Below are 27,022 nucleotides of genomic sequence, written 5' to 3' on the forward strand. Positions count from 1 at the left end.
TACTCTATACCTCTGATCATTTTGTACACCAGTGGTGATTCCAGTTGAGTTTCTGGTCAATGGTAACCTCCAGGATGTTGATAGTGTGGGATTCAGAGAAGGTAATGCCATTAAATGTCAAGCGATGATTAGATTGTCTCATATTACAGACAATCTTCTCCTGGCAATTGTGTTGCATAACTGTTACATGCCACTTGTCAGCCCCAAGCTGGATATTTTCCAGATCTTGATGCATTTGAACATGGACTACTTCAGTAACTGAGGATTCATGAATGGTGCTGAACTTATGGTGGAAGTGCTGACAATTCACAATTTTAAAAGAAAATTGAATAGGCACTTGAGGGAAATAAACATGCATAGCTATGGGTATACAGCAGAGAAATGGAATTAACTAAATTTGACTGCAGAACAATAATTACTCAATGGTCAAATGACCCAACATCTGTGCCATATGTTTTCTATGACTTTAAATCTGCTCAGTACAAATTTTGAAAATTCCCATGTAGTCCTGAAGACCATAATTACATTACTGAATTTTACACCATTTATTCTAGTGAGATTTAGCATTATCAAAATTCCAGTAGCTGAATCTTGTGTTGTTCAAGATCCAAAATATGAATTTTCCATCATGTCTAAGGATAGTGCTGGGAAATTTAAGGATCAAATGAAGAACTGACGCCACTATCTACCTACTCAGCTTTGGAATATGAACTTAATATGGATATGTAAGATAAGGATTCAGTCTAAAAGTATCAGATAATTAATTATTATTCAATATTATTATTATTTAATATTATTAATTATTTATGGTCCAAGTGTCTGAAGTCTGATGTGTACAAGCATGATTTTGGAGGTTTCCTAAACATAGTAGCAAAGACAAGATTGAAAAGTTGAGGACCAATGAGTTTTACTAAAATTGCCTATATGGCAACCATTGGACAGTTCACTACAATCCAAGCCACATTCAGTACGTGCAGAGATTTGACAAATTTCTCCAGACATTCTATCCTGGAAAGTATGCACCCTGAGCATGTCATCTCATGTTGCTAAAACCTTTCATTAGATCTTTGAACAAGAGATAGGGATCATGACATTGCTCTCTTTTGGAGGGCTTGCTGTAAAAAAAATGTATTGGCTGTCTGTCACATGATTAGCCTTAAAACAACAGTGTAGGAGAACTTCAACTTTCTGGTGGACCTGTTGACTGTTTAGTCTGATCACTGTAAGATGTTTCCCTGAAATTGGAAAAAGACTTGTGGCTCAGTAATCAATGAATACATTTTTGCATTGTTTTCCCTTTCAGATGCTGACTACTTCAGAACTTTCTCTCATCCCAGACATTCTTAAAGGCAGCTGTTAATTTGTTAACAAAATCTCTCCTGTTCCACTTCCAAATTTTGACCACAATGCTATCAGCACCAGGGGTTTTGCCATGTTTATTTGAGTTAATTACCTTTATAACCTCTTCCATAAAATTGAAGATACAGGCTTTCTTTGTCAGACAACTGCTCAATTTGACAAACAGAATCCAAGGAGGGTGGGTGTCCTTGTTGATGGCATCAGCAGAATGCATTTTTCTATCTCCGAAAACCAAAGTCTTCACCCAAGTTACAGAGCTGGTGATCAGAGAGGTCTATATACATATTATAACACCCTAATTACTCACAAGGGAGATATCCAGACTGTGACAAAGCAATCACAAGTGCTCCGAAAAACTTTGGTTTCCAAATCAGAGTTTGGAGACCAAAGTTTTTTTTTCAACTACTACTGTGTAAATACAATGAAGCAACTGGTTATGGCACCAATCTCTAGTTTGTCAAAAACATTATCAATCTTTGGTATTATGCTCTCTAGAAATGCCACTATTGACAAGGAATCAGTGGACATATCCTAAAGGGAAAACCACTTCTACACATTAATATCTGGTATTTAGATCACCACCTCTATTGTAAATTATCATTATCTATTGTTAATTAATATATCATTTATTAACTAAGCTATTGTTCCACCTTTTTCCTAGCTATCTATCCTTCTTAAAAATCCTGTATCCTTCAATATTGGTTCTAATCCTCAATCTTTGTTGTTGTGAAATGATGTCTCTGTATTGGTTATTAGATCACACACATTTATTTCTATTTGTAATATCAGTTCATCTGTTTCATTTGAAATTTGCTGTGATTCAGACACAGAACTTTAGTTTAATCATTTTTCTATTTTTCTAACCTTCAGACCTATTTGTTGATTTTGACTTAGATTACTGCTGTCCATGTATTACTGTCATGGCCTGTTTATTATTTCCTAAGTTCATACCTTTCTTTGTTGTCTTGCTTCTACTCTTAGATATGGCATATTCTCCAAAACTTGATTCCTTCCTCCCACCTTTTAGTTGACAACGTTAACTATTTCTGAATGATGCAGTTCACTAGATCACCAGTCAAAGCACAGTCAGCTATACATTTTTCCGATGGTAGAGGCCCCACTCTCCCCAGTGCTGATTCCATGCCTGTTGAACAGAATGTACCTCGCACCACACTGGTCTTTGAACCATTCATTAATTTCTCTAATCATATTTGTCCAATGTCAATTTATCAAAAAACTATTGCAACTTATTTATCTACACCATGTAATCAGTGCGTAAAACAATGAAAATACCCTGCTGTGCTCTGAGTAATTTTGAAAAGTATATTTAAACAATTTTTTTCTGTTTTTTTTTAATTTAGCTGTCAATGGTTAAGCATTGTCCCTAATCTTAATCAATTAAGAACACACTTTGACACTTCGGTAACTCTTAAGGCATTTCCTCAATATTAATGCTCTTTCAATCTTCACTTGTCAGTGTTTTGTATTTCACTTTTATCAATGAGAACTATGGGCTCCTTGGCTCATTGCATAATAAACAATGTGCACCTCTCAATTCTGTCATTCTGTATGTATAACACATTGGACGAGCCAAATCTGATCAGCACAATGGGAGTTTTAAAAAAAAGTCATGTGCAATTAAAATGACAGTGTTTTTGAAAGCAGACAAATTACAGAAAAGAAGGGGAACACTTATATATCATCTGTATCTAGATAGAAACGAAGGCAAGTATAAGATGGCACTGCGCTGCAGAATCCATTTCCATAAGTCCGTGAAATGAAGTGGGGTAGGTGTAATTACATTCTGCTGTTCCAATATTTTATACAACAGAGATGAGTTCCTTAAATTCCCAAAGCCATTAGTGCTGTATTTCAAAGAGTAAATAAATGTTTAATGTTATTAATGTTTCATTTGTCAATCCATTCCTGGAGAGATGATAACTTGGTATGAAATTGGAAATTTTGTAATTTATTTACTTGTGTTACACAATATATAACTAAATAGAACTATAGTTATTTATTTCTGACAGTTCCTATATATTGTCTAAAATTGTACCTATAACAATATAAAAACAGTTGATTGCCATCAATATAGAAACTGAAAATAAGCTATGAACCTCTTTCTACAGTGTGTTTCTACAGATGAGGCATGCCTACCTTTGGAGCGACGTTAATTCATGAACAGAAGAAGTTTTTAATTTACCTGATAATTTACCGCGACATACAGCAACAAGGAAAATAAATCTATTCATTTTCCAAGCCCCTTAGCACATGATTATAAAACAATATTGTTCTCCGAGAGTTAATTGTGTGATCAAACACTTTCACACAAGTTAGCTTAAGTCGCTGTAATCCAGGATATTTTCTAAATATTTCCCCTTATCTACTGATTGAGCTGATTGGGCAAATCATTGCTCTTTATCTCTTTTATGAGAATACATGCAGTTATAACAATGTTATCTATTACTGAAGTCAAAACACCAAAGCTTAACATGAGACTAACAATTAAAAATGTGTTCACTTTTAAATTTCATTGTTCAACTTACTAATCATGCCAACACAGGTAAAACATATTATGTGCAGGAGAACTGGAGTTAATTCTGACTGGTTCCAGTTTTTGGAATTGATTGAGATTCAAAACCTTAGACATTTCATGATTAAATGTAGAGCATGCCAGAAACTGTTATGTACTAACATGTTTCAGTTTATTTTTCTCTGATTTTTATATCAATGCACAGATTTTTCACCACTTATAGTGCAAACTAATTTTCAGCACTATTCCACTACACAGATGCAACCTTTGGCAGATTCACATCTCTTAAGTCTTCCTCTTTGTGACACAACCTTGCGACACAACAAGTTCACATTTCTGAGTCAAAGGAGAGACAAAGGTCAGGTATATGCCCCTCTGTGCACGTACTCCTCCAATTTGCAGTGTGGGCTTTACATGCATGACAAGATGGGACATCAAAGTCAATCTGAATTATGTGTTTCAAAAGTATAAATATTAGATTCTCTTGGAGGAGGCTACCCTAAATTCCCTTCCACGGAGAAACATCAAGAGAATAGAGGCTAAATCCTCATCCTTTTCACACGTATTCCCATATGCATGCATACAAACTTTAGCTGTGGTTCCTGCATAGCCAATCATTCAATAACTTGCATATCATACAGTGTCTTGCAAGGCTGGATTTGTGCCATGAAGCTGGTTCTCTAATCCATATCACCTTTTCTGCATGGAAGATTTGAAGAAAAGTCCAAAGCAAAACAATATCTCACTGCATCCTTAGTTCATTTCAATTATTTATAAGCATCAGAATAAACATCTGGAAGCTGTAATTGGGAAGCATGTGCAGACAGAATCAGGTTATTTGCAACACTGTGTTGGTAGTTAGAGGCCTGAAAGACTATTATGCAACTACCATCCTGCCTGTTATACTTCGGAAACGGGACGGGAACAGTGTAGTAACATTGAAAAGTCAAGCCATGCTGCTACTATTTAGCTGAGAAAGAGATGACCGATGTATCAACCAAATGTTAACTACATGTATGAACACAGCATGTTGGCTAATGCTATTTATTGATCCCAATGCTAGCTTGTAAGGGGATGAACTGAAAAGGCTGATGGCATAGGTCATTTTGATGTTTCGAACAGTGGCAACCTTATGGCTAAGACTGGCTGTAAAAATTGTTTCAGCAGATGTCACATTTATTCAATTGGTTCCCTATGGATCTAAAACCTCCAGATCACTGAATTCACTGCCAGCTCTATGTGCCAGAGCCTGCAAAACAAATGTTGACAGGTTTGGAAGCCTTGCTAGGAAATGTCTGCTGAGTTCTTGAACACACTATCTTCCATGCCTGTCCACACCAACAGTAAAATTCTACATTTGTGCACCTTCCACAAACTTCAATCATTGATTTCGAATTGTGAATTTCTACAGATTCAGCAACTAGCTATTTGATATCTTGCCACTGCCCTTCATATCCATATAATGCGAAGGTCCCTTCTTCATGTACTCTTGGTTGATTTAATTTCCATGCATTCTTATGGCAAATTGTTTCCCACAAAATGCGAAAAGTATTTACAAAACTAGTAGCAAAGGTCTATTTTAAATTTTGAAAATAAAAGAACATGATGAAAATGTATCTGTTTCACTGAACATTAAGTTTTCCTTACACTTGCATCAGTTGGATGAAAAATGAACTTGTTCTTTCCTACACAAAGAGATAATTGGACTTTGCTGCAATTATCTGTCAATTCTTAATCCCAAAGCGGGCATATCAGCACAGCTGTATTTTGAGCAGAATGCAAAAGGGTTCAGACCCAAATGTATCAAATACCTATCTCATTTACTACAACTATCAGCTAATTACCCACCACTCGCTATTAGCATTAAAATTCTATAACAGTGTCTTTTCATTCACCTATGAAAAATATAGTCAAAAGTGTTGTTTTAGTCACTTTCAGAAAGATTTCTTTTCAAAGGTGTGCAAATCTACAAGAAAGTTGTATAAGGTTACTACTCTGTAATGGTTGGAAACTGTATAATTAAAGGATTTGATGCTGTTTTGTATCCTTCTCGCCAGCTGAACCTTGAAATTACTAAATATGCCAAATAATGTCCGCTTGAGAAATATCACAGCAATTTTTGAGCCAGTAATAATAATCATCTGTGAAAAGGAAAAATGCTTCCAAAATAAGTTGAGTACATGTAATCTTCTTGTTTGTGAGAAAACAGAGCCCTCATCTGTAAAACTTGCAGAAAGTGGCAGCTGATGAAGGGTCTAGGCCCGAAACGTCAGCTTTTGTGCTCCTGAGATGCTGCTTGGCCTGCTGTGTTCATCCAGCCTCACATTTTGTTATCTTAGAAAGTGGCAGCTGGTCAGTAGGGAGAATTAACACTTCAAGCAGCTGGAAGGTGACACCTGGCAATAAAAGATGGCTTTCCTTCAGGCAAGTAAATTATTGGAATGAAGAGAGTCTCATGGAATGAAAGAGGAAGGAAGTATACGGGAGATTGAGAATTCCTTGTGGAAATCATTTCATTTACCTGTGAAGGCCTCATGAAAATAGCTTCCCCTCTTGGCCTGGGTTAAAATGCAATCCAGATTCCATTTGATGCCGTTATGCAAAAATCTATGAGTCTCTTGCCTTGACAACAGGTGCCTCAGCCACATATTTGCATTTGAAATGTGAATCACGGGTAGAAATAAAAGAAAATTGTAGAATGGAATGCGCTCCCACCCGTCTCCACCCTGGCAACCTTCAATTTCAGTTGGAGGGACTGGATTAAAATGGCCAACATACAAGTCTGAAACACAGAAGTGGCCCATATGGTTTGTATTGTGGAGACTGGATTATTTACTGATATATTAAACTTTCAATTACAACATATGTTTTGTTTTAAAGAAGACATACAGCCAAGAGATGACCATAGATGTAAATCCAATTACTGTCCAGCAAAATGCTGATGGGAACCACAGAACTTAACAGCTGCAAAGGTATCAAGAAACTTCAGACTGCTATCCTTCAAAGGGAGGGATATCATTCATTATAAACTGGATTTGATCACTTGTGGCTACAGAGAAAATCCAGGGGTTATCTCCGAAATTTCAGGCATATTTACATTTCACCCTTTCAGGAATATACCAAAAAAAGAGGGCTGAAGACCAACTGCAATCTCCTGGAATATGTGGATGATGTGTTGTTTAGGTAGTCTGGACGAGTGTACTGTGAATGTAACAACTTCTGAATAGCCATTAGATACCTTTGTGTTCAAGGGAAAGAACCATTCTCTCATTCAGAGTATTGGAAGCCAGACAAGCCAGATAAGTCACTGTCAAACAGAAACAGGACAAAAACCTTTCATCTAACTGATAGAGCTGGGATTCTCGAAGTCAACTGTTTTACTATCAATACCAGCGTTATCTTTCTCACCCAATTTAATAGCCACAGTATTCCACCATCAACTGTGCAATTCAGAGGCTGATTACTTATCTCTTTAAGCTGTTATATTTTTATTTAGTCACATTTCTAATAGGTGTGTGTGTGTCACAGTTAATTATCTTTCCTTGCATTTACTAGTTAATAAACTCACCATTTCTCTAACTCAAGACAGAGTGGCTCATATGGCTCATTTTAAAGCATAACTACATTTAGATTCCTTCCAGGAAGGAAGGGATAACTGTAAAATGAGCCATTATTGCAACCAGATGAGAGTAGGATGAAATTAAGAAGGGAAACCAGTTCATCCCTCCTCACCAAGGGGTAAAATCATTTTAGGGATAATCCATCTGGAACCATAATCACTTAGGAACTGATTGTAACAGTGTCTCCAGTGGTTTCTAGCCAGAGCAATCTTAAAAGTTTCTCTGTTCTTCTACAGATTTTGACCATCATCATATAGCCTGCAATCTCAAATTATATCTGTCGCAGTCGAGCTCAGTCGAAAAGTATTGTGGAAAAATATTCTAGCTGCCAGTGGGTAAAAAGCATTTCCCCAAATGAAAGATCGGTTACACGAGTTTGAAGACTTCATCACATACAACTTACTCCATTATGATTCATTAAATAAGGAAGATTTGTAAAAGACACGTGCTTCCAATTATTCACTAAAGAAAGAATTTCAGAAGAACTTTGAAGCAGTCCACCTATAGCTAATCTAATCAAATAATCTAAACCTCATCTGAAGTGCTTTAAATGTTTGTCTTAACTTCTCCTGCAGTGCACAGTACCAGATGCATTTGTAATGCATTGATTACAGATGCCACTTCTTCAGCTGAGAAATTTACAAACACTTTTGAACTGGATTTTGGTATTTCAATATTAAAGGCAGAAAGATTTTGAGCGAAAGGCACCTGCTACTAATCCCGAACTTCAAAAGAATTAAATAAGGGGATCTGTGTTCAATTTTTGTTTTCCTAATCGGCATTCACAGTCATGATTATCTAAACTACAAAGGCTCTTCTAAGTAAGTGGCAAAACATTAACTTAAGCCAGTTGTAGAGTTCATGATGGCTTCTGGAATTTAATTCTTCATCATGTTTAAACTTTGTGCTTTTAAATATTTGTTCTTTTATACAGCTGCAAAGAAAACCCAAACAAATTAGTGCAATTAAAATTTCAGATCCAAAACTTGAATTACTTAGGAAAGCTTGAACATTTTAACATATCAAAGTCTTGTTGACACGATGCATATTGCAAAAATTAGTTACTATCAAATATAGGAAGAGTGACTACACTTGCAAATCCATGAAGAAACCAGACGGAAATTACCAAGTGTTATGCAAGATAGGAGTGAGATCAGAGATATCAAATGTTGATTCATTCATGATTAGCTTCACATGAACCTTTGATGTGTAAAAATGTTATCATGTGAAGAAGTGTTTCCAGTGAATACATTTTTGACAGCATACATCATGTATATCCTTGGATAGTAGAAGGCAAAATAAATGAACCTGAGTCTTTGTTCTTCCAGTAATTTTGGTAAAGGCTGAGATGAGGAAGAATTTCTTCTGAGAGAGGCTTGAGTGCCTTTAGAGTTCCATGTCAGAGAGAGCTGTGAGGACAGTCATAGAAACATAGAAACTACATGCAGGAGTAGTCCATTTGGCCGTTCAAGCCTGCACCACCATTCATTACGATTATGGCTGTCCATTTAAGTCTGAGATAGGTAGATTCTTGAACATGGGGCAATCAAGGATTACGCATAAAGGGCAAGAATATAGACATAAGGTGTGTTGGATAAGCCGTGACCCTATTGAGTGGCAGAGAAGGCTTGAGGGGCCAAACTGCCAACTCTTATTCCTATTTTTTATGGTCTCATGTTCATAAAACATTCACAGAAATTGCTGGGCAAGCTCAGCAGGTTTGACAGCATTCGTGGAGAGAAAACAGAGTGAGTGTTTCAAGTTCAGTGTTCCTAAAAGGTCTTGCATTTGGCAGTGCTTGGAAGATGCCATTGCTTAATGGAATCAAAGGTTATGGGGATAAGGCAGGAATAGGATACTGATTGTGGATGACCAGCCACGATCATAATGAATGGTGGTGCTGGCTCGAAGGGCCGAATGGCCTAGTTCAGCACCTGTTGTCTATTGTATATTGTCTATTGCTTGCTGCTGGTATAGCACTCTGGAACACAGAGGACTCAGGAACTGGGTGGATTTCTTAGGTTGGGGTTCATGGGGAATGGATGGGGTAGGGGATTTGGAAACAAAGACAAGGAGGCATTTCTCAATTGACACATCCCTACATTGTGTCCAGTCCCTTCGCCATACTCTGAGTGCCTTTGATCATGGGATCCTCTACCCACCTGCACCCCTCACACATATTTCCACCATGCTGAGGTGATAAGCTGCACATACAGATTGACCTATCAGGCTTACATGCAGTTATGGTAATTCCAGCGTTGGGGAACTGAAGCTGCTGTTGACAATTTAGGAGCCTCAACTAGCAGCTTGGCAGAAATGTCAACCACACACCCCAGACTTAATTCTGGTAGGTATGTGAAGAGTGTAGTGACTATGTACAGTACCAACCCGACTAATTAACACTGTCAGTCCCAGGATCCCAAACTCCAGCCATAGTGTCTAAAACTCTGGTTTTTAAACTCTGCAATTAAATTCAGCAAATACAGTTGCCACATGCCACATTACAACAGGAAAAGGAAAAATTAAACAACATCCCTCACCACTCCGAATCAAAGTATGGGTTTTAGGCCAGTTATTTCAAGCATTAAGATTGTTACTTTGGGTGAAGAATTATATATGTGCAGCCATTGGATAACCCGAGAGGTCACTTCAGAGTAAGGAATATTTCAGTCATCACACTCATGCTGGTTCTCTTAAAGGCTGATTCATTCAGCTTCATTCTTCTTATAATTTTGCAATCCTTTTTTGAATTGGGGTTCCAGCCAAGCAGTACACATGGAATATTCCCTAACTGAAACTGAGATGGCTGTTGCATCAACAGGACACTTTACAACTTTGATTATTGTTGTGTCAGTTTCCTATCACATTGTTTTACCATGAAATATCTATCTGCATGACATCTTTGACTTCCTATTGTACCGGTGTGTCAAATAAAGACTGGTTGCCTTTCATGGCTGATATTGGTTATGTTTTAATTGGTCATTTTCAGATAAGTAGGAAGCTAATTTATAGGCAAATTGAAATAACCAGGCAATGTCAGGACTGCAATGTATTCAAGGTGAGAAGTAATACTTTAAGATGTAAATACCCTTATTTAATTTATTTCAAGGTCAGCCAAAAATTTTGACCCATGTTCAGCCAAGGAAAAGGAGTAACCCAGCATACAATAATGTTACTTACAATTCTCAGTTAAAACATCAGGCAAACCATGTATTTATTCCTAACTGTCACAAGAGGCTTATTTAAGTCATATCCTGTTAATTTGTTCTAAGTTACACCCAGTTGTTGCAAAAGAAGCTTCTTTCAATGAATAAAGAAAAATAAAACAAAAGCCAAACTAAAGATTTGCGGGAAATTTTCATGCTGGCAAATAGGTAATTTAAAAATATGTTCCCTCCTGAAGATAGCTGATACTTCAGCCTGTAGTTTTATTGTGATAAATAAACTTATGTCATGCTCCAATGAACGCACAATCATTAACCCTTCGTATATGAACAAAACCGACCAAAAAAGATACAAACCTGCATGAAAGTCTATTCCTACTGTAAGCGATGTCCCAGATATTGGCAGCAAGGCATCTGATTTATCATTGGGTTCAAGTGATATTCCTCTGATTTCTTCATGAAGAGAATACATCAGGAAAGATTCAAAACCTAGTCAATAAATAAATCATGTTTCCCTATGTTATTCCCTTAGAAAATAAGTAAATGGGAAAACAAGATTCAAATAGGTATTGATTTCACAATTTATATTTTGACAATATTGCTTTCAAAGCTTGTACAGAAGTAGACATTTCTGTCCAGGCTTTGACTGATGTCAAGTTATAGTAGAGCAGATGTAGTTCAAAGTGACATTAATTTGCAACATGCTTTCACTTTCCCAAAATCAATATTTTATGTGTGATTCAAGGTGCTTCATTTTCTACTATCATTACTGTAGGTTTAAAGCAGTAGTTCCTTCACTATATTGGACAAAAAACTGTAAATGAGTAATCACTTCATTGGAAGTGAAAATCAGATAGTTTCTATAACAACAAACTGATGTGCACCAACATGTTTACAAACAAGTGAAAAAGTTGAAAACGAGATAAAAAATTGCTATTCAGTATAATTTCACTGTACATATATTGAAACTTGTGACATAAAATTGTATTTCTAGCTTATCTTGCCAAATGTGTACCTTTCAATACTCTATTAACATTGCTATGGATTACAGTTATAATTTAGGAAAGGTATGCTGTTCTTTTCAACAGCAATGTGCGATCTTTGGAGCGTTTAATGATTGATTTCAATAGCATTCATTGAAGTGAAGGCAGTGTAAGCTAAAATTCTTGACAGAACTGAAAACATTTTATTCAGCTATTTAAAGAGTATTTTCAATTGTCACCGGTGATGGAGCAGGAAATTCGAGTTGGACTTTTGTAACAAGAGTTACCAGACCAAACAGAAGGGGGAAAAAAAACTATGCAAAATAGATCTGCGACAAACTAAATACTAATTACTGTTGGAAGGTATTTGATTCAAAACTTAATTACAAAATGTTTCTCTGCGTGACACTAAAAAGAAAATTAACCATTTTAACAGAAACATTTCAAATTAGAAATAGAAATAGATCTCTATTGAAGTTGATACATTTTAACTTCATCCTGGTTTGTGGAATCAGCCCAATTTCAGCTATTGTCAACATTTTGTCAGGCTCCACAAGTTGCCTCTACTTTACATTCTGAATGCATCTCTTTCCTTCATCAGGGAAGGTTTCATGTTAGAATTAATTGAGGGCATTACTGTGTAAACAGTGTGTGTATTCCTCTGATAGCTGCATCTAACCGTCTGCTCTGTTGCTGTGATTTTTTATTCGCTGCGACACACAGCCACATGCATAAATACAGACAGAAGCACAGTGAGCTTTATGAGTGATGTGTATAAGGTTTTAAAGCTGTCTCTCACATTATTTCTCACTGTGCCTTCCAAGGCTTATGTGAAGATGCAAAAGAGGAGGTGGTAAATATTCTGTTATCTGCAGCATCAGCTGCACATGCAGATCTGAATTCCTCAAATATACATCGTGATGGTGGGGAGTTATTATTGGATTTTTGGGAGTAGGTACCAGTTCCACTTTTGTCTGGTTTCTAATGATGAAGGACCTTGGTGAAGGTAAATGAGCTGAGAGAGCAGCCGTAGGAAGCTGATATGATATGGTTATCCTGAGAGTCAGCACCAAATAAGTTTCTCTCACTATAATTGGGATAAAAGGAAGTTAATTACTTTTCTTCATACACCCCGAAAAGCTGTTGTTTTATCCAGTTGATAACAAGACTTACCTTCACATGACATTTTATCACTGCGTAACTGATATCCCATCGTGCACTTGCATGTTTTCCTTGTTTCTGAGACTGGCAAGCAGAGCTGAGAGCATCCACCATTGTTCACACTACACAGATTAGTACCTAAATGGAGCATATAAAATCGATGTTCAGGAGTCTACCAATGCTTCAGTTACCTTTCTTCTACATGAATAATGGGACTTCTCTTGACTGTATAGTAATCTGCGCCATATGATTGATGAATAGTCTAACTTTATTTGAAATTGGAGCTGACCTTTCTATGTCAAACAGTTCTGAAAAGCACATTTCACTAAAATAATGGAGCATTATGTCAAACTGCAGTAATGGCATTAGTCTATCTAGCATTAAAATTTATGATTATTGTGCTACCATAGCAAAGTGGTAATGATCTTTTTGTAGCATGTTGGCCTTTTTATCTTAGCAAAATAAATTGTTCCACAGACAGGAAAGCTTTACTTTCTGTCAGCTACATTTGAAGGAGAAAGTTATAGTCATTCAGCACAGAAACAGACTCTTTCATCCAACTCATCCACCTGAATCTGTGTAGTCCAATTTGCTAGTATTTGGTCCATATCCCGCTAAACACATCCTATTCACGAACCCATATAGATGCTTTTTAAATGTTGTAAATGGAATTCAATTTCCACCATCAGCTTTGGTAGGATTTGAACCTGGGTCACCTAGATATTAGTTCAGTTGATAGGTTAGCAGTTTGGTGATAATACCAATAGACCATCGCCTACATGGTGCATTGACTTAAGTCAGGTGAGGAGATGCAAATATCATTTAACGTTCATATTCATCATTGAAACCAACATTCAAGTTCATGGCAAAATATTTATTCTAGGTTTTGTAGCTCTCAGTATAAATGGTCCAAATGTGATTCTTCATGAATGATCATCAGTCTAAGTCATGAACTCTATTTTCTTCCCCATGCATGAACTTGAGAATAAATCTAGTATTGTCTATCTTGATTTCAATTTTCTAGCATCCACAGTATTTTGCTTCTGAAATTCTGCATTACGTAAGGATGAGAAATTTTTCACAATCAGACTAGAATTGTTGGATGTTTTTGATCAAAACCCATAATTTGGATGCTATTTATAACTCATGATATGCAGCTCTATTATATCATCATTGGATTCCTCCAGGGCCCTGGGCATCTTATATAACATCCCTCAATTTGTCTTAGATGTATGAGCCTCTGGGCAGGAAGAATGTCCTCTCTTTCACCCACTACCTGTTGATGTCATGGCCTCAGGAAGCAAACTTAGCATCCCTCCCAATTCTTTGATTCCCTCTGCCTCTCAGCCCTAACAGCTCTCCGTGCAATCACAAATTCTCCCGGAAGAAATTTTTACAAAATACCTCAAAAACTTCTGAACTAGCACTAGGAAATTCTCTCCAATACCAAAAAAAAAATGAAGACACCATTGAGGCTGAGTAATATGCTTCTAATAATCAATTTTGCTTCCATATGTTGAGGCACTGGCTATGCTTAACTCCCTTTTTGACTGCCTTCAGACAACAGCATTCACTGTGCATGCTTATTTGAGAAATCTATAACTCATCACAATGTAATAATTTCTACAGTAAAATCTTGTTCATGAACTTTTATTACTCATAGAACATAGAACAGTACAGGCACTTCGGCTCATGATGTTGTGCCAACCTATTATTCTACTAAGATCAAACTACCCTGCATACCCTATAGTTTACTCTCCTCCATGTGCCTGTCCAAGGCTTAAATGTCTCTAATGTATTTGACTCCACTGCCGGCAGTGCATATACATGTCTGTTGGGGTGTTATTTAGTTCATGTGGCTGGACAGCTGATTTGCAATGCAGAGTGAGGCCAACAGTGTGCATTCAATTTCCACACAGGCTGGGGTGACCATAAAGGACTTTTCTTTTTAACTTCTTGGCAAGGTGTGGTGATGCCCAGGTTGAAACACAACCAGCTATCTCTTCCAAATGAGAAAGTTGCCCTATGGTCCAGTGGGACTGTGGTGACTTTACATGGCCCTTAGAGTTCCTGAAACTAGTGCAATTAAACTGGCTATTCTGAAGTCATTAAGCCTCTCAATATTTTAAATAATAGTAGTCAATCAAGGAGCAAGTTTCCTAAAAGTCACATTTTCAAATTATTTGCACTTCTGTATTATGATCCTTAGAGGTCCATGCCCCACAACAAACCTTAGGGAGTATTGGTCAAGACTGCTCAAATTTACTTCACTTTACAAGTCTAAATACCATGTGGAAAAAAAACAAATCCTAATTTCAGTTTACAAAGAAAGCGAAGACCTGACTATAAGATACTACGGACTAATGATGAGTAAATAGCAGGACCTAGAACAGAAAACAGCAGGAGTCATTCCTGTTTCCTCCTAAATGTTTGACCATTTCTCACCTTCTGTTTTCTAATGCAGAGCATATTTCAAACAAATTAAAATTGGACAAAATAAATTCTATGACATAACAATGATAAATGCAGCTGAAGAGAGAAACAGAGTTAAAGTTTCATGTCAATAACCTTTCATGTAATGCAAGTTCAATGAGTTAACATTTAAATGTATAGAAACATAGAATGTAGGGGCAGAATTAGGCCACTCAGCCCTTCCACTCTTTTACACCATTCAACATAATTATGTCTGATCATCCAATCCAATATCCTGGTCACATTTTCTCCTTGTACTCTTTGATCTCTTTAGCCCTAAGAACCACATCTAACTCCTTCTTGAAAACATTCTATGTTATGGTCTCAACCACTCTCTGTGTCAAAAAAAATTCCACATGCTCACCACACTCTGTGCGAAGAAATTTTTTTTCTTATCTCAGTCTTACATGGCCTCACCTGTATCCTTAAACTGTGACTCCCTGGTTCTGGACTCCCTGGTCATTTGGAACATCCTTCCTGTCTCATCCTCTTCGAATTTTATAGTAATTTTTTATCCTCCTTATCCTTTTAAACAATTCTAACTGACCCATATGTCAGTCTTGCCATGCCAGAAATCAATCTTATAAACTTTTGTTGTACTGCCTCCATAGCCAGAACATCCTTCCTCAGAAACAGAGACCAAAACAGCACACAACACTCTCGGAGTGGTCCCACCAGGGCCCTGAACTTTTGCAGCAAAACATCTCTGTCCCTGTACTTGATTCCCGTTGCTTTGAAGGGCTACGGTTGCTTTCTTCACCACATGCTGCACTTGTATGTTTACTTTCAATGACTGGTGTACAAGGTCACGCAGGCCTCTTTGCACTTCCCTCTTTTTCAATCTAGCACCATTCAGATAATAATCTATATCTTTTTGTTTGCAACTAAATTGGATAACCTCTCATTTGTCCACATTATACAACACCCACCACAAATAGGCACACTCACTCAATTTGACCAAATCACACTCACTATTTCTGCATCATATTCACAGTTCACCTTCCCACCCAACTTTCTGTGATCTGTAAACTTGGCAATATTGCGTTTAGTTTCCTCATCCAAATTATGAAAATATATTGTAAATAACTGGGGTCCTAATACTGATGCCTTCAATACTCCATGAGTCACTGTCTGCCAGTCAAAAAAGACCTGTTTATTCCTAAACTTTGGTTACTGTAGAACATAGAACATAGAACATTACAGCACAGTACAGGCCCTTCGGCCCTCGATGTTGTGCCAACCTGTCATACCGCTCTGAAGCCCATCTAACCTACACTATTCCCTGTATGTCCATATGCTTGTCCAATGATGACTTAAATGTACTTAAAGTTGGCGAGTCTACTACCGTTGCAGGCAAAGCGTTCCATTCCCTTACTACTCTCTGAGTAAAGAAACTACCTCTGACATCTGTCCTATATCTTTCACCCCTCAATTTAAAGCTATGCTTCCCCCCCGTGCTCGCTGTCACCATCCTATGAAAAAGGCTCTCCCTATCCACCCTAACTAACCCTTTGATTATTTTATATGTCTCAATTAAGTCACCTCTCAACCTTCTTCTCTCTAATGAAAACAGCCTCAAGTCCCTCAGCCTTTCCTCGTAAGACCTTCCCTCCATACCAGGCAACATCCTAGTAAATCTCCTCTGTACCCTTTCCAAAGCTTCCACATCCTTCTTATAATGCGGTGACCAGAACTGTACGCAATACTCCAAGTGAGGCCGCACCAGAGCTTTTGTACAGCTGCAGCTATACTATCCTCAATCCAATGAGTCTTAATTTTACATGCTAAACTTTTCTGTAGAACTTTATTGAAAGTTTTCAGACAGTCCAAGGAAACCATATCCAGCTCTGGGAGTTAACATCCTTAAAAAATTGCAACTGATTTGTCAAGTGATTGAAAAAAAGTTATGAGGACCTTTCTGAAATTGTCTCCTTGTATTAATATACATATATCATGTTATATCTGTTTAATTTTCACTGCTTTGTGGTTCTCAATAAACTGACGGTCTATTTTTACTGACCCTTTGTTCTCTACAATTAATAGTAATGGTGGAGAAATGTGGTATGTATTTCTTATTATGAACAATAGAGCAACTGGTTTATTTTTTCCCCAGTCTATGACTTATCTTAAAATTATCCTCGTCTATACTACTTTTGCTTCAGGCCCAGCATTCCATGACAATCAACACTAACTCTCTTCCCATGGCACCTTCCCATGTAACCGCAGAAAGTGCAACATCTGCTCCTTCCTCCCTGCTCACCATCCAAGGGACTAACCAGTCTTTCCAGGTGAAGCAGCATTTCATCTGTGCCTCCGCCAATGTTGTATCATATTTGCTGCACCCAATTCGTCTACTTAGATAGATAGATTAGATAGTAAGAACTGCCAATGCTGGAGTCTGAGATAACACAGTGTGGAGCTGGATGAACACAGCAGGCAGCATCAGAGGCATAGGAAAGCTGAAGTTTTGTGTATAGGCCCTGCATCAGAAATGGGGCAGGGGAAGGGGGGTCTGAAATAAATAGAGGGGGTACGGTGATAGCAGGTAGATAGTGGAGTGGGTAGGTGGGAGGAGCAGATCGATGGGAGGGACGACCAAGGAGGTGGAGATGAGAGGGGGGCTGGTCTTGGGATGAGGTCGGGAGTTGGGGGATTATGAAGCAAGTAAAGCCCATATTGTGACCATTGCGTTGTAGGCTTCCAAGGCAGAATCCGAGGTGCTGGTGTTCCAGTTTCCGGGTGGCATCATTGTGACACTGGAGAAGGTCCAGGATGGACATGTCATCCAGAGATTGGGAGAGGGAGTTACTGTGGTTTGCGGCTGGGAGGTGTTGTCGTTTGTCATGAACTGAGAGTAGGTACTTAACAAAGTGGTCTCCGAGCATCCACTTGGTCTCCCCAATGTAGAGGAAGCCACATCGGGAACAGCAGATAAAAAAGACCTCATTAGCGAATATGCGGGTGAACATCTGTTTGATGTGGAAGGTATTTTTGAGCCTGGGATGGAGGCATGTGGGGAGGTGTAGGGGCAGGTGCAGCACCTCCTGCAGTTGCAGAGAAAGGTGCCAGGGGTGGTGGGGCTAGTGGGAGTGTGGAGTCGACGAGGGAGTCGTAGAGAGCGCGGTCCTTCTGAAAGGCAGATTAGAGTAGGGAGGGAAATATATCCTCCATAGTGGGGTCAGATTGCAGGTGGTGGAAGCAGTGGAGAATGATGCATTGAATTCGGAGGTTAATAGGGTAATACGCGAGGACAAGGGAATTCTGTCTTTGTTTTTATTGCGGGGAGGGGATGAGGTGAGGAAATGCAAGAGATGTGGTCGAGGGCGTTTTCGACCACCGAGGGGGCGAAGTTGAGTCCTTGAAATACGAAGACATCTGTGATGTTTGGGAGTGGAACGCCTTATCTTGGGAGCAGATCCATGGAGCTGGAGGAATTGTAAGTAGGGGCTCACATTTTTGCAGGGATATGGGTGAGAGGGGTGTAGTCTAGGTAGCAGGAGTCAGTGGGCTTGAAATAGATATCAGTTTGGAGGTGGTTGCCGGAGATGGAGACAGAGAGGTCCAGGAAGGAGAGAGAGGTGTCTGAGATGGTCCAGGTGAACTTGAGGTTGGGGGCGGAAGGTGTTAGTAAAGTTGATGAACAGTTTGAACTCCTCATGGGAGCACGAGGCGGTGCCAATACAGCCATCGATTTCATGAAGGAAGAGGTGGGGGATAGGGCCAGAAGAGGGATTGTTGCACGTATCCTCCAAAGAGGTAGGCTCAGCTTGGGCCCGTGTGGGTTCCCATGGCCACCCAGTTAGTCTGTAGGAAGTGGGATGAGTTGAAGGAGAAGTTGTTCAGGGTAAGGATGAGTTCTGTTAAGGGGATAAGGGTTTCGGTGGTGGAAGGGCACTGGTTGGGTCTGAGGGAGAGGAAGAAGCAGAGAGCCTTTTGGACATCTGCATGGGGAATGCAAATGTACAAGGATTGGACGTTCATGAAAGAGAAGTTGCTAAGGGTAAGGATGAGTGAAGGAGAAGTTTTTAAGCATAAGGATAAAAGAAAGAGAAACTATTAAGGGTGAGGATGAGTGAAGGAGAAGTTGCTAAGGGTGAGGATGAGTGAAGGAGAAGTTGTTAAGGGTGAGGATGAGTGAAGGAGAAATTGTTAAGGGTAAGCATGAATTGAAGGAGAAATTGTTAAGGGTAATGTCTTATCTCCAACCTATCCACCCCTCCCACCTCACTGACCAATCCCCATCACTACCTAGCTACACTCAAATTACTAGCTTCATCCCCACCTCCTTGACCTGTCTGTCTCCTCTCCCACCTGTCTGCTTCACTATCTACCTGCTATCACCGTGCCCCCCCCTTTCTATTTATTTCAGAACCCCCTTCCCCTCCCCCATTTCTGAAGAAGGGTCCCGACCCAAAACATCACCTTTCCTGCTCCTCTGATGCTGCCTGGCCTACTGTGTTCCTCCAGCTCCATACTGTGCTATTTCAGACTGGGTGACTGCTTTGCAGAACACCTCCGGTCTCTGCACAAGTATGACTGTGAACTTCCTGTCGCCAGTCATTTTAACACAGTGTCCTGCTCACATTGTCTGTCCTCAGCATGCTGCAGACTCCAGTGAATCACAGTGCAAACTGGAGGAACAATACCTCATCTTCAGAATAGGTACTTTATAGCCTTCTGGACTTAATACTGAGTTCAACACCTTCAAGTGTGGAACCAACTCTTATTTCTTCCCTTTCATTTAGCTTTACTAGTCATATTCTCCCATTTCTCCTGGAACTTTCAGATTTGCTTATTACATTCACTGTCACCATGTCCTCTCTCCCCTCCTGAAGTGGGACCGTCTGCTCTTTCAAGACTGGCAGTTAGACATATTACTACTCTGCCATTCTTGCATTCCGTTCACTTAATCTGAACTATCAAAAAATCACCTCACACTGCACCCTCCCCTCACCCCTATATAGGGCACAAATGCTGACCCCCCCACACTCTACTTCAGCTCCGATGAACAGTCAGTGGGATTCGAAAAGTTAGCTTGTTCTCTCCTCAGGATGCTGTCCGACCCATTGTGATCTCCAGTGTTTGTTGTTTTCAATACAGACTCTAGCATCTATTGTAATTTGCTCCTACATTCTGAATTTTCTTGTCAATCACTTACTGAATTAACTCATTGGACATCTAGATTCCAATGAAAATGAGTGTTTTATGTGCAAAGCAATTCTTTGCCCGTAACTTCTTGGTGGCTTCCTTCTTACCTTGCTGCATCTCTTTCCCATAGACTTTCATATGCAATACATTTGCAATATTTTTCCGCATGACGACAGGCTCTGAACCATCCATTTTATTGCAGATTCCAATCCATCCAGATGCTTGATCTGCCCACCATAGCTTGTCTCCTTTAAAAACAGGCAGGATGCATCTCATTAGAAATATTTTAATTTTTTGTTTTCTTTTAAAATTTTACTTTGAATCTAAATGTATTTTACATTAAATTATTTTTATTACTTCTTCAATGTCTTTATGCATTGTATACAATTAAAGCATGAATGATTAAAACTATTCTTTATGCAGATAATGTTGAGTCATTAACTTAAAATTTTACAGTAAGATTTTATGGTTGTTGCCACAGTTAGAGGCATTTAGAGGTGTTAGAGGCTTCTTGCTTCACTGACCATTATTAGAAGTCACCTTAATACAGAATTCAGGAACCATATTTGCAATAAACAGGATTGCTTACACTTGTATAGATAACTAAATCTCCAAATGAATGAATTGATGATGAAGAACTTTGTTTTATTTCTGAGGCAACATAAAGACAACTTCCTTCTTTGCATTCTATTTATTTATAGTTTCAGATTTGTAGATCATGTTTATAACTGAATGGAGCAATGCTCTAAATCTCTGATGGAAAGGAAAATTTGATTTTGATGTTTCTTTTCGCCAAAATGGGAAATTTCATACATTACTTTTTTGTTGCTTGGTAAATGGTGCCACAATTATCTCTTTACTTTATCTCCATTAAAAGACAACTTTATTTTCAGGCTTGATAAATTGATAACTTCAATTTGTAACAATTTAGTTTCATTAAGATTTTCCTTCCCCATTCATGATTGTGTGAGTAAGACTCTTCTGACTCTTTTGACGCAATGTCAGCAATAACTACTGTTCAGCCAGGTATGGTGTGATATATGGAATTAAGTTCTCTGCTCTTCCTAGTGATAATGTTCTACTGCATCAATATGACATTTCTATTTTCTGTCCCAACTACTCTTATAGTGCCTAAACGAGACTGTTAATTAAGTGATCATTAGTGTCACATTATACAGCATTTCGTGGACTTGGGCCACTTGGAACTAGGTCAAATTCATTACACTTACAAACCTCACAGCAGTCAGAAAAATCAGGCTTTCATTCCTTCAATTTGCACTGTTCCATTCATATGCATATTTATGAAATGGAAAGATATTAGACTTCTAGATATTATTGACATTGTTGGTATTGATGGCAAATTCAATCAAGTTGGTCAGAAGGACAACAATGATTCAAAAGGCAAAACTTGCATATTATATTCTTTTAATTCATTCTTTTATGGGATGTGGGCTATTACAGCATCTGTGCCCATCCTTAATTGTGAATTGAGTGGCTTGTTTGGAGCATTTCAGAGGGCATTAAACCACATTGTGATGGGTCTGGAATCACGCTTAGGTTAGGTCAAGTGAGGATTGGCAGATTTTGTTCTTGAAAGGATATTAATGAACCAAACGGGTGTTTGTAGTGATAGACAATAGTTTGATGACACAGTAAGTGACACGAATTTTCAATTCCAGATTTATTAATTAAGTAAAAATTCCAGCAGCTACTGTTATAGCATTAGCCCAGGCTCTGGATTACAAATCTAACGACATTAACACTATTCCAACACCTCCTCCTCTCCAGACAAAATGTACACAGGAAACATTTTATCAAACTGAGGGGAATTTGGAAGTGAATTGATACTAGTATGTCATTTTAAATTTTTAGTTCTAAAAACTGATTTCTTTCTTGGACGATAACTTTATATTGGCAAGGTGCCCTCTCTTTCTCCATTACAAACTAATAGCTCACACCTTGACAGAGGGATTGCTGATCCATCATTGGTCAAGGACCCTCTACCTCAGATGGGGAGCCTGGTTCCTTCCATTAATTAACCTGGAGCTTTAAAATTTATGTGCATGCACTAAGAACATACTACACGGATTTCGGATTTGGAAGTAAATTGGCAACTAGGTCCCCAGTACAAAATTGAAAATTCTGGTCTACATTGCTGCAGAAAGCCTGTATGGATCACCTTCTAAATGAAATGGGATCAGATGGGTAAGGTGGTCAATTCCTGCTGACTGCTCCCAAAGCACTCTGTGCATCATCACACATCTCCTGCTCATCACACCACTAATTTGTCATGCTGTTCAATGTACCTATCATACACTAATTCCTTGGAGATCAAAACTCAAGTCTAAAATCCGGGTGAGGTTAAAATAGTATCAGAGATAATGGGAACTGCAGATGCTGGAGAATTCCAAGATAATAAAATGTGAGGCTGGATGAACACAGCAGGCCAAGCAGCATCTCAGGAGCACAAAAGCTGACGTTTCGGGGCCTAGACCATTCATCAGAGATGATGAAGGGTCTAGGCCCGAAACGTTAGCTTTTGTGCTCCTGAGATGCTGCTTGGCCTGCTGTGTTCATCCAGCCTCACATTTTATTATCTAAAATCCGGGTGGCTCTGTTCACCTTCACACGCATTAGCTAATGTTGCCAATCACGCATTCACCTCCTACTGCCTCCACATAGCACTACCTTTTCAATGACAGCATGCCACACTACCACTGGTGTTCAGTTTCTCTCATGTAAGACCAGAAGGAAGACCAGAACCAGCATGTGACAGGAATGCATGGGTGGAGGTGGTGGCTGTTGGCAATATGCAGTTGGCTGTGATCGAATCCATGGCAACCAGTCACTGAGAATACAGACAATGAAGGTGGGCACCTCGCCTTCTTGCATTATGGCACAGAAGAAATTCTGTTAATGCTGTGGCTATGGATTGCTTTGGCATGGATGTCTTCGCTCACCCCAAAATGTCCCTTCTGTTTTACTGCTTTCAAATAGGACTGTCGCTTGTCCAATCCCAACAGCGGAAGGAAGCAGCACAGCATTAACCTGATATGTGCAGCTTTGTCTCAGTGACTGGGGACCAGCTGCTTGAATAACACCAGCCTGCATGCACCTTGGAGACAAGCAGATAGTTGGAATAAAAGTAAAGTCACCATAATCCCAGAGGATCATAGGGCTGTTCTCTCATGAAAGACCGACATCGCATAGTGGTTTAACCTGAGGGTCACTATGCCTCAAGTGAAGGGAGACATGGTGAAGAAGAATCCTTATGGTGACCTCAACCAGTGTGAGAACTGAACCCACACTTTTGGTGTCATTCTGTGTTGTGTACCAGCCATGCAGGCAACAGACATAACCAGCCCAACAATCTTGAAGTAAAATCATCTTGAGTTGGTGAATTACTTCCAAAATAATTGAATACCTACTGTGTAGATGCAGGCCTTTTGGCTCATCAAATTTTATTGCAAGCCTCCAAAGAACATCCCACCCAGACCCAACCCATCCTTGTAACCCTACATTTCCTATGGCTAATCCACTTAACCTACACACTCTAGAAACTATAGGCAATTTAGCATGGCCAATCAGACTAACTGGCTCACCTTTGGACTGTGGAAGGAAACTAGAACACCTGGAGGAAACCCACGCAGACACAGGGAGAATGCGCATACTCCATACAGACAGTCGCCAGAGGATGGAATTGAATCCAGGTTGCTAGCAACGTAAAGCAGCAGTGTTAACCACTGAGCTATCATGCCACCTGCAGAATGAAAGTTTGGGTTATTTGATATTTCACCAGATGATAAGGCTACAGGCAAGTTCTGCTGCAGCCAACTCAGAGGAGGAAGATGATAGGATACAGCAGATCCCTGATGGGCATGCACACCAAGATGCTGGTTGTATTGAAGGAGCATGAATGACTTTAGCTTCAGACAGGTGGAGGGCAGCGTGCAGAGCACCCTCCTCCCCTCCATGCACAACCTCTGCTGTATCTTCTTGTGCTCCAGACAGAGAGACAAAGCCACATTCCTCTCCATATTTATCTAAGCCTCTGTATGGACAGGCCACTTATTCCTTCAGCCACTTTGACTCCTCTACCATGATCTCCCATGCCCACACGAAAATGCAGAAACTTCTCAAAAGCAAAAAGGCTTCTTGACTCAGAGTCAGTAGGAACTGCCGATGATGGAGAATCTGAGATAACATGGTGCAGAGCTGGAGGAACATAGCAGGCCAAGCAGCATCAGAGGAGCAGGAAAGCTGACATTTCAGGTCTGGGCCCTTCTTCAGAAAATGGCTGCTATCAGGGCACCCACAGATTCCACAGGTGATGTCACATCTGCAGCCGCCAGGTACACCACTTCCGGTACAGCGAACGCCATTGGCACCACTACTAATGCCGCTGCCTCTGTTTCCAAGGCCAACACCACCGATTTAGAGATAGTAGGAACTGCCGATGCTGGAGAATCTGAGAGAACAAGGTGAGGAGCTGGAATGAACACAGCAGGCCAACCAGCATCAGTGGAGCAGGAAAGCTGAGGTTTCAGGTCTGGACCTTTCTTCAGAATATTTTCTGAAGAAAGGTCCAGACCCAAAACATCAGCTTTCCTGCTCCTCTGATGCTGCTTGGCCTGCTGTCTTCATCCAGCTTTACACCTTGTTATCCTAGGTTTCTTGATGTCATGTGGAGTGAGTCAAATTGGCTAAAGGCTGGCATCTGAGATGCTGGGGGCTTCAGTAGGATGCCAAGATGAATGGTCTACTCAGAATTTTTGGCTACAGATTGTTTTGAATGTTTCTGCCTTGTCTTTTGCAAGATTGTCCTACAGATTGACTGAAAAAAACAGGCAGACATTCAAGCTGATTCTCAAGATGAATATTGACCATGTCTTCTGCCGATTGTGCCCTTAAGAAGACAGCTGCAGACCTTCACCTGGAATCAGATTCCCAAGAACAGCTTTCCCTCCCAACCGGGAACTAACAGGAGGCCAGCAATTCCTATGCTTGGCACTTCCATGCAGCTGCTGTTGGGAGGGATTGACAGTGTCGGCAGGAGCAGGCCAAAAGGTATGGTTCTCAGTGGGCACACCGCTGCCCTTATTCAGTAGCTGAGTGCTTTTGTTTTAGCAACATCCCTGCCCTCATGACCTCAACAAAAATTAAAAAGCAGCCCGCATTCTTTTATTTTTTTCCATTTGCAGAGGGTCTGTTTATCAGCAGACCCACTTATCGCTGCATTAACCCCAGCAGTGGAGAGTTGAGTCTTTTTTTACATATCTAGAAGAGCTCTTACACATAACTGAATATTGTTTTCTCCATCAGCAAATTTTATTTTCATCTATTAGCCACCACTAGCAAATCATCTGTGTCCAATGGAATAATTTATATGCAAAGCCCATCAAGGGCAATGCAAAGGAGGGATGAGGTATTTATATAGTTTTTAAATGGCCACTTAAAGCTCTTGATTAGTAGTGAAGTAAATGGTGGGCATTATAGACATTTCTGACCAGAAATTAATTATGTTGGAAATTTCAGGAACTAAGTATGACAACAACCTACCTAATGAAATGCTTTTTCTGCTTCCTACGTTACCTCCACCAGAAACAGTATTTGGCACTTACCCCTCGTTTACAGGGCAGCCTTGGATTGTGGTATTCACATTAATTGGACAATTACTATTAAATGAAGATGCGCACTGGGAAACACAAATTGCACAGTGTCACTAAACTACTGTACCATTAAATGCTCTTTGTGTAAAATTATGAGCAAGAAACCAATTTTTGATGGGCCATTAGTTTCTATTTGTGGTTTTATTATACGACTACTTAGAGAAAATTGCTGTGTCATTAGCACTGGGCAAATTGCCCACCTCCATTTCTATCTTAATGTTAAATGTATATAGTAGATCATAAATGACAATTAAAGGTTTGACAATTTATTAATAACAAAGCCCCATCATTTTTATCATAAAATATTTTAAGAATTTGGTTATTTTCTGATCTGCATTTTTCAAATAGAATATAAACGCCAATCCAATCCAAAATGTGATTCTGGTTGTGAAGATGATAGTCTATGACATATATCATTTGCAAAGTGAACACCATCAATTCTTAGTTAATGCAAATGAACCATTAGGCAAGCACTAATCAATCAACACTTTCGAAAAATTTTAGTAGAAATAAACAAGTAATAACTTGTAGGATAGGTCATTCATTATAAGTAATTAATAAATGAAAACAAATATATAATGATCTACATGTGATTGTCCATTAGGAAACAGAATGTTTACATCAGGTAAAACATTGGGGTGGAAGAACAACCATTATTGATTCCATTCTCTCAGGAAGCAAACAAATATATTTGCTTCTGGATTATGTTCTATCCGATATAAAGATACAGTACAAAGCATCTTGCTGGACAATAGAATGTCATTATTTACTACAGCAGTCTCTGTGGCAGACACAAAATTAATGACAAGCAAATAACAATGAAGTTTACGTCAGTAAAATTTTCTAATTGAGTCACGTCACTTCAAAATTCAGAAAATATTTGGTTAATAATTTGCTCTTACGCAAAACTGCA

The 27,022-nt window shown here is 39.1% G+C and overlaps 1 protein-coding gene across 1 annotated transcript in view; it reads right to left on the minus strand.

Moving 5' to 3' along the window:
• Positions 1 to 27,022, minus strand: part of LOC125454115 (low-density lipoprotein receptor-related protein 1-like) — a 1,886,982-nt gene that overhangs the window by 478,203 nt on the left and 1,381,757 nt on the right. The window contains exons 33-35 of the mRNA XM_048534492.2: positions 20,548 to 20,688; positions 12,833 to 12,958; positions 11,034 to 11,165 (exon numbers count right to left, since the gene is read on the minus strand). Coding sequence (XP_048390449.1) covers positions 11,034 to 11,165; positions 12,833 to 12,958; positions 20,548 to 20,688 — 399 coding nt within the window. The remainder of the gene's footprint in view (positions 1 to 11,033; positions 11,166 to 12,832; positions 12,959 to 20,547; positions 20,689 to 27,022) is intronic.

This window comes from Stegostoma tigrinum, chromosome 7, assembly GCF_030684315.1.
Source record: "Stegostoma tigrinum isolate sSteTig4 chromosome 7, sSteTig4.hap1, whole genome shotgun sequence".
NCBI lineage: Eukaryota > Metazoa > Chordata > Chondrichthyes > Orectolobiformes > Stegostomatidae > Stegostoma > Stegostoma tigrinum.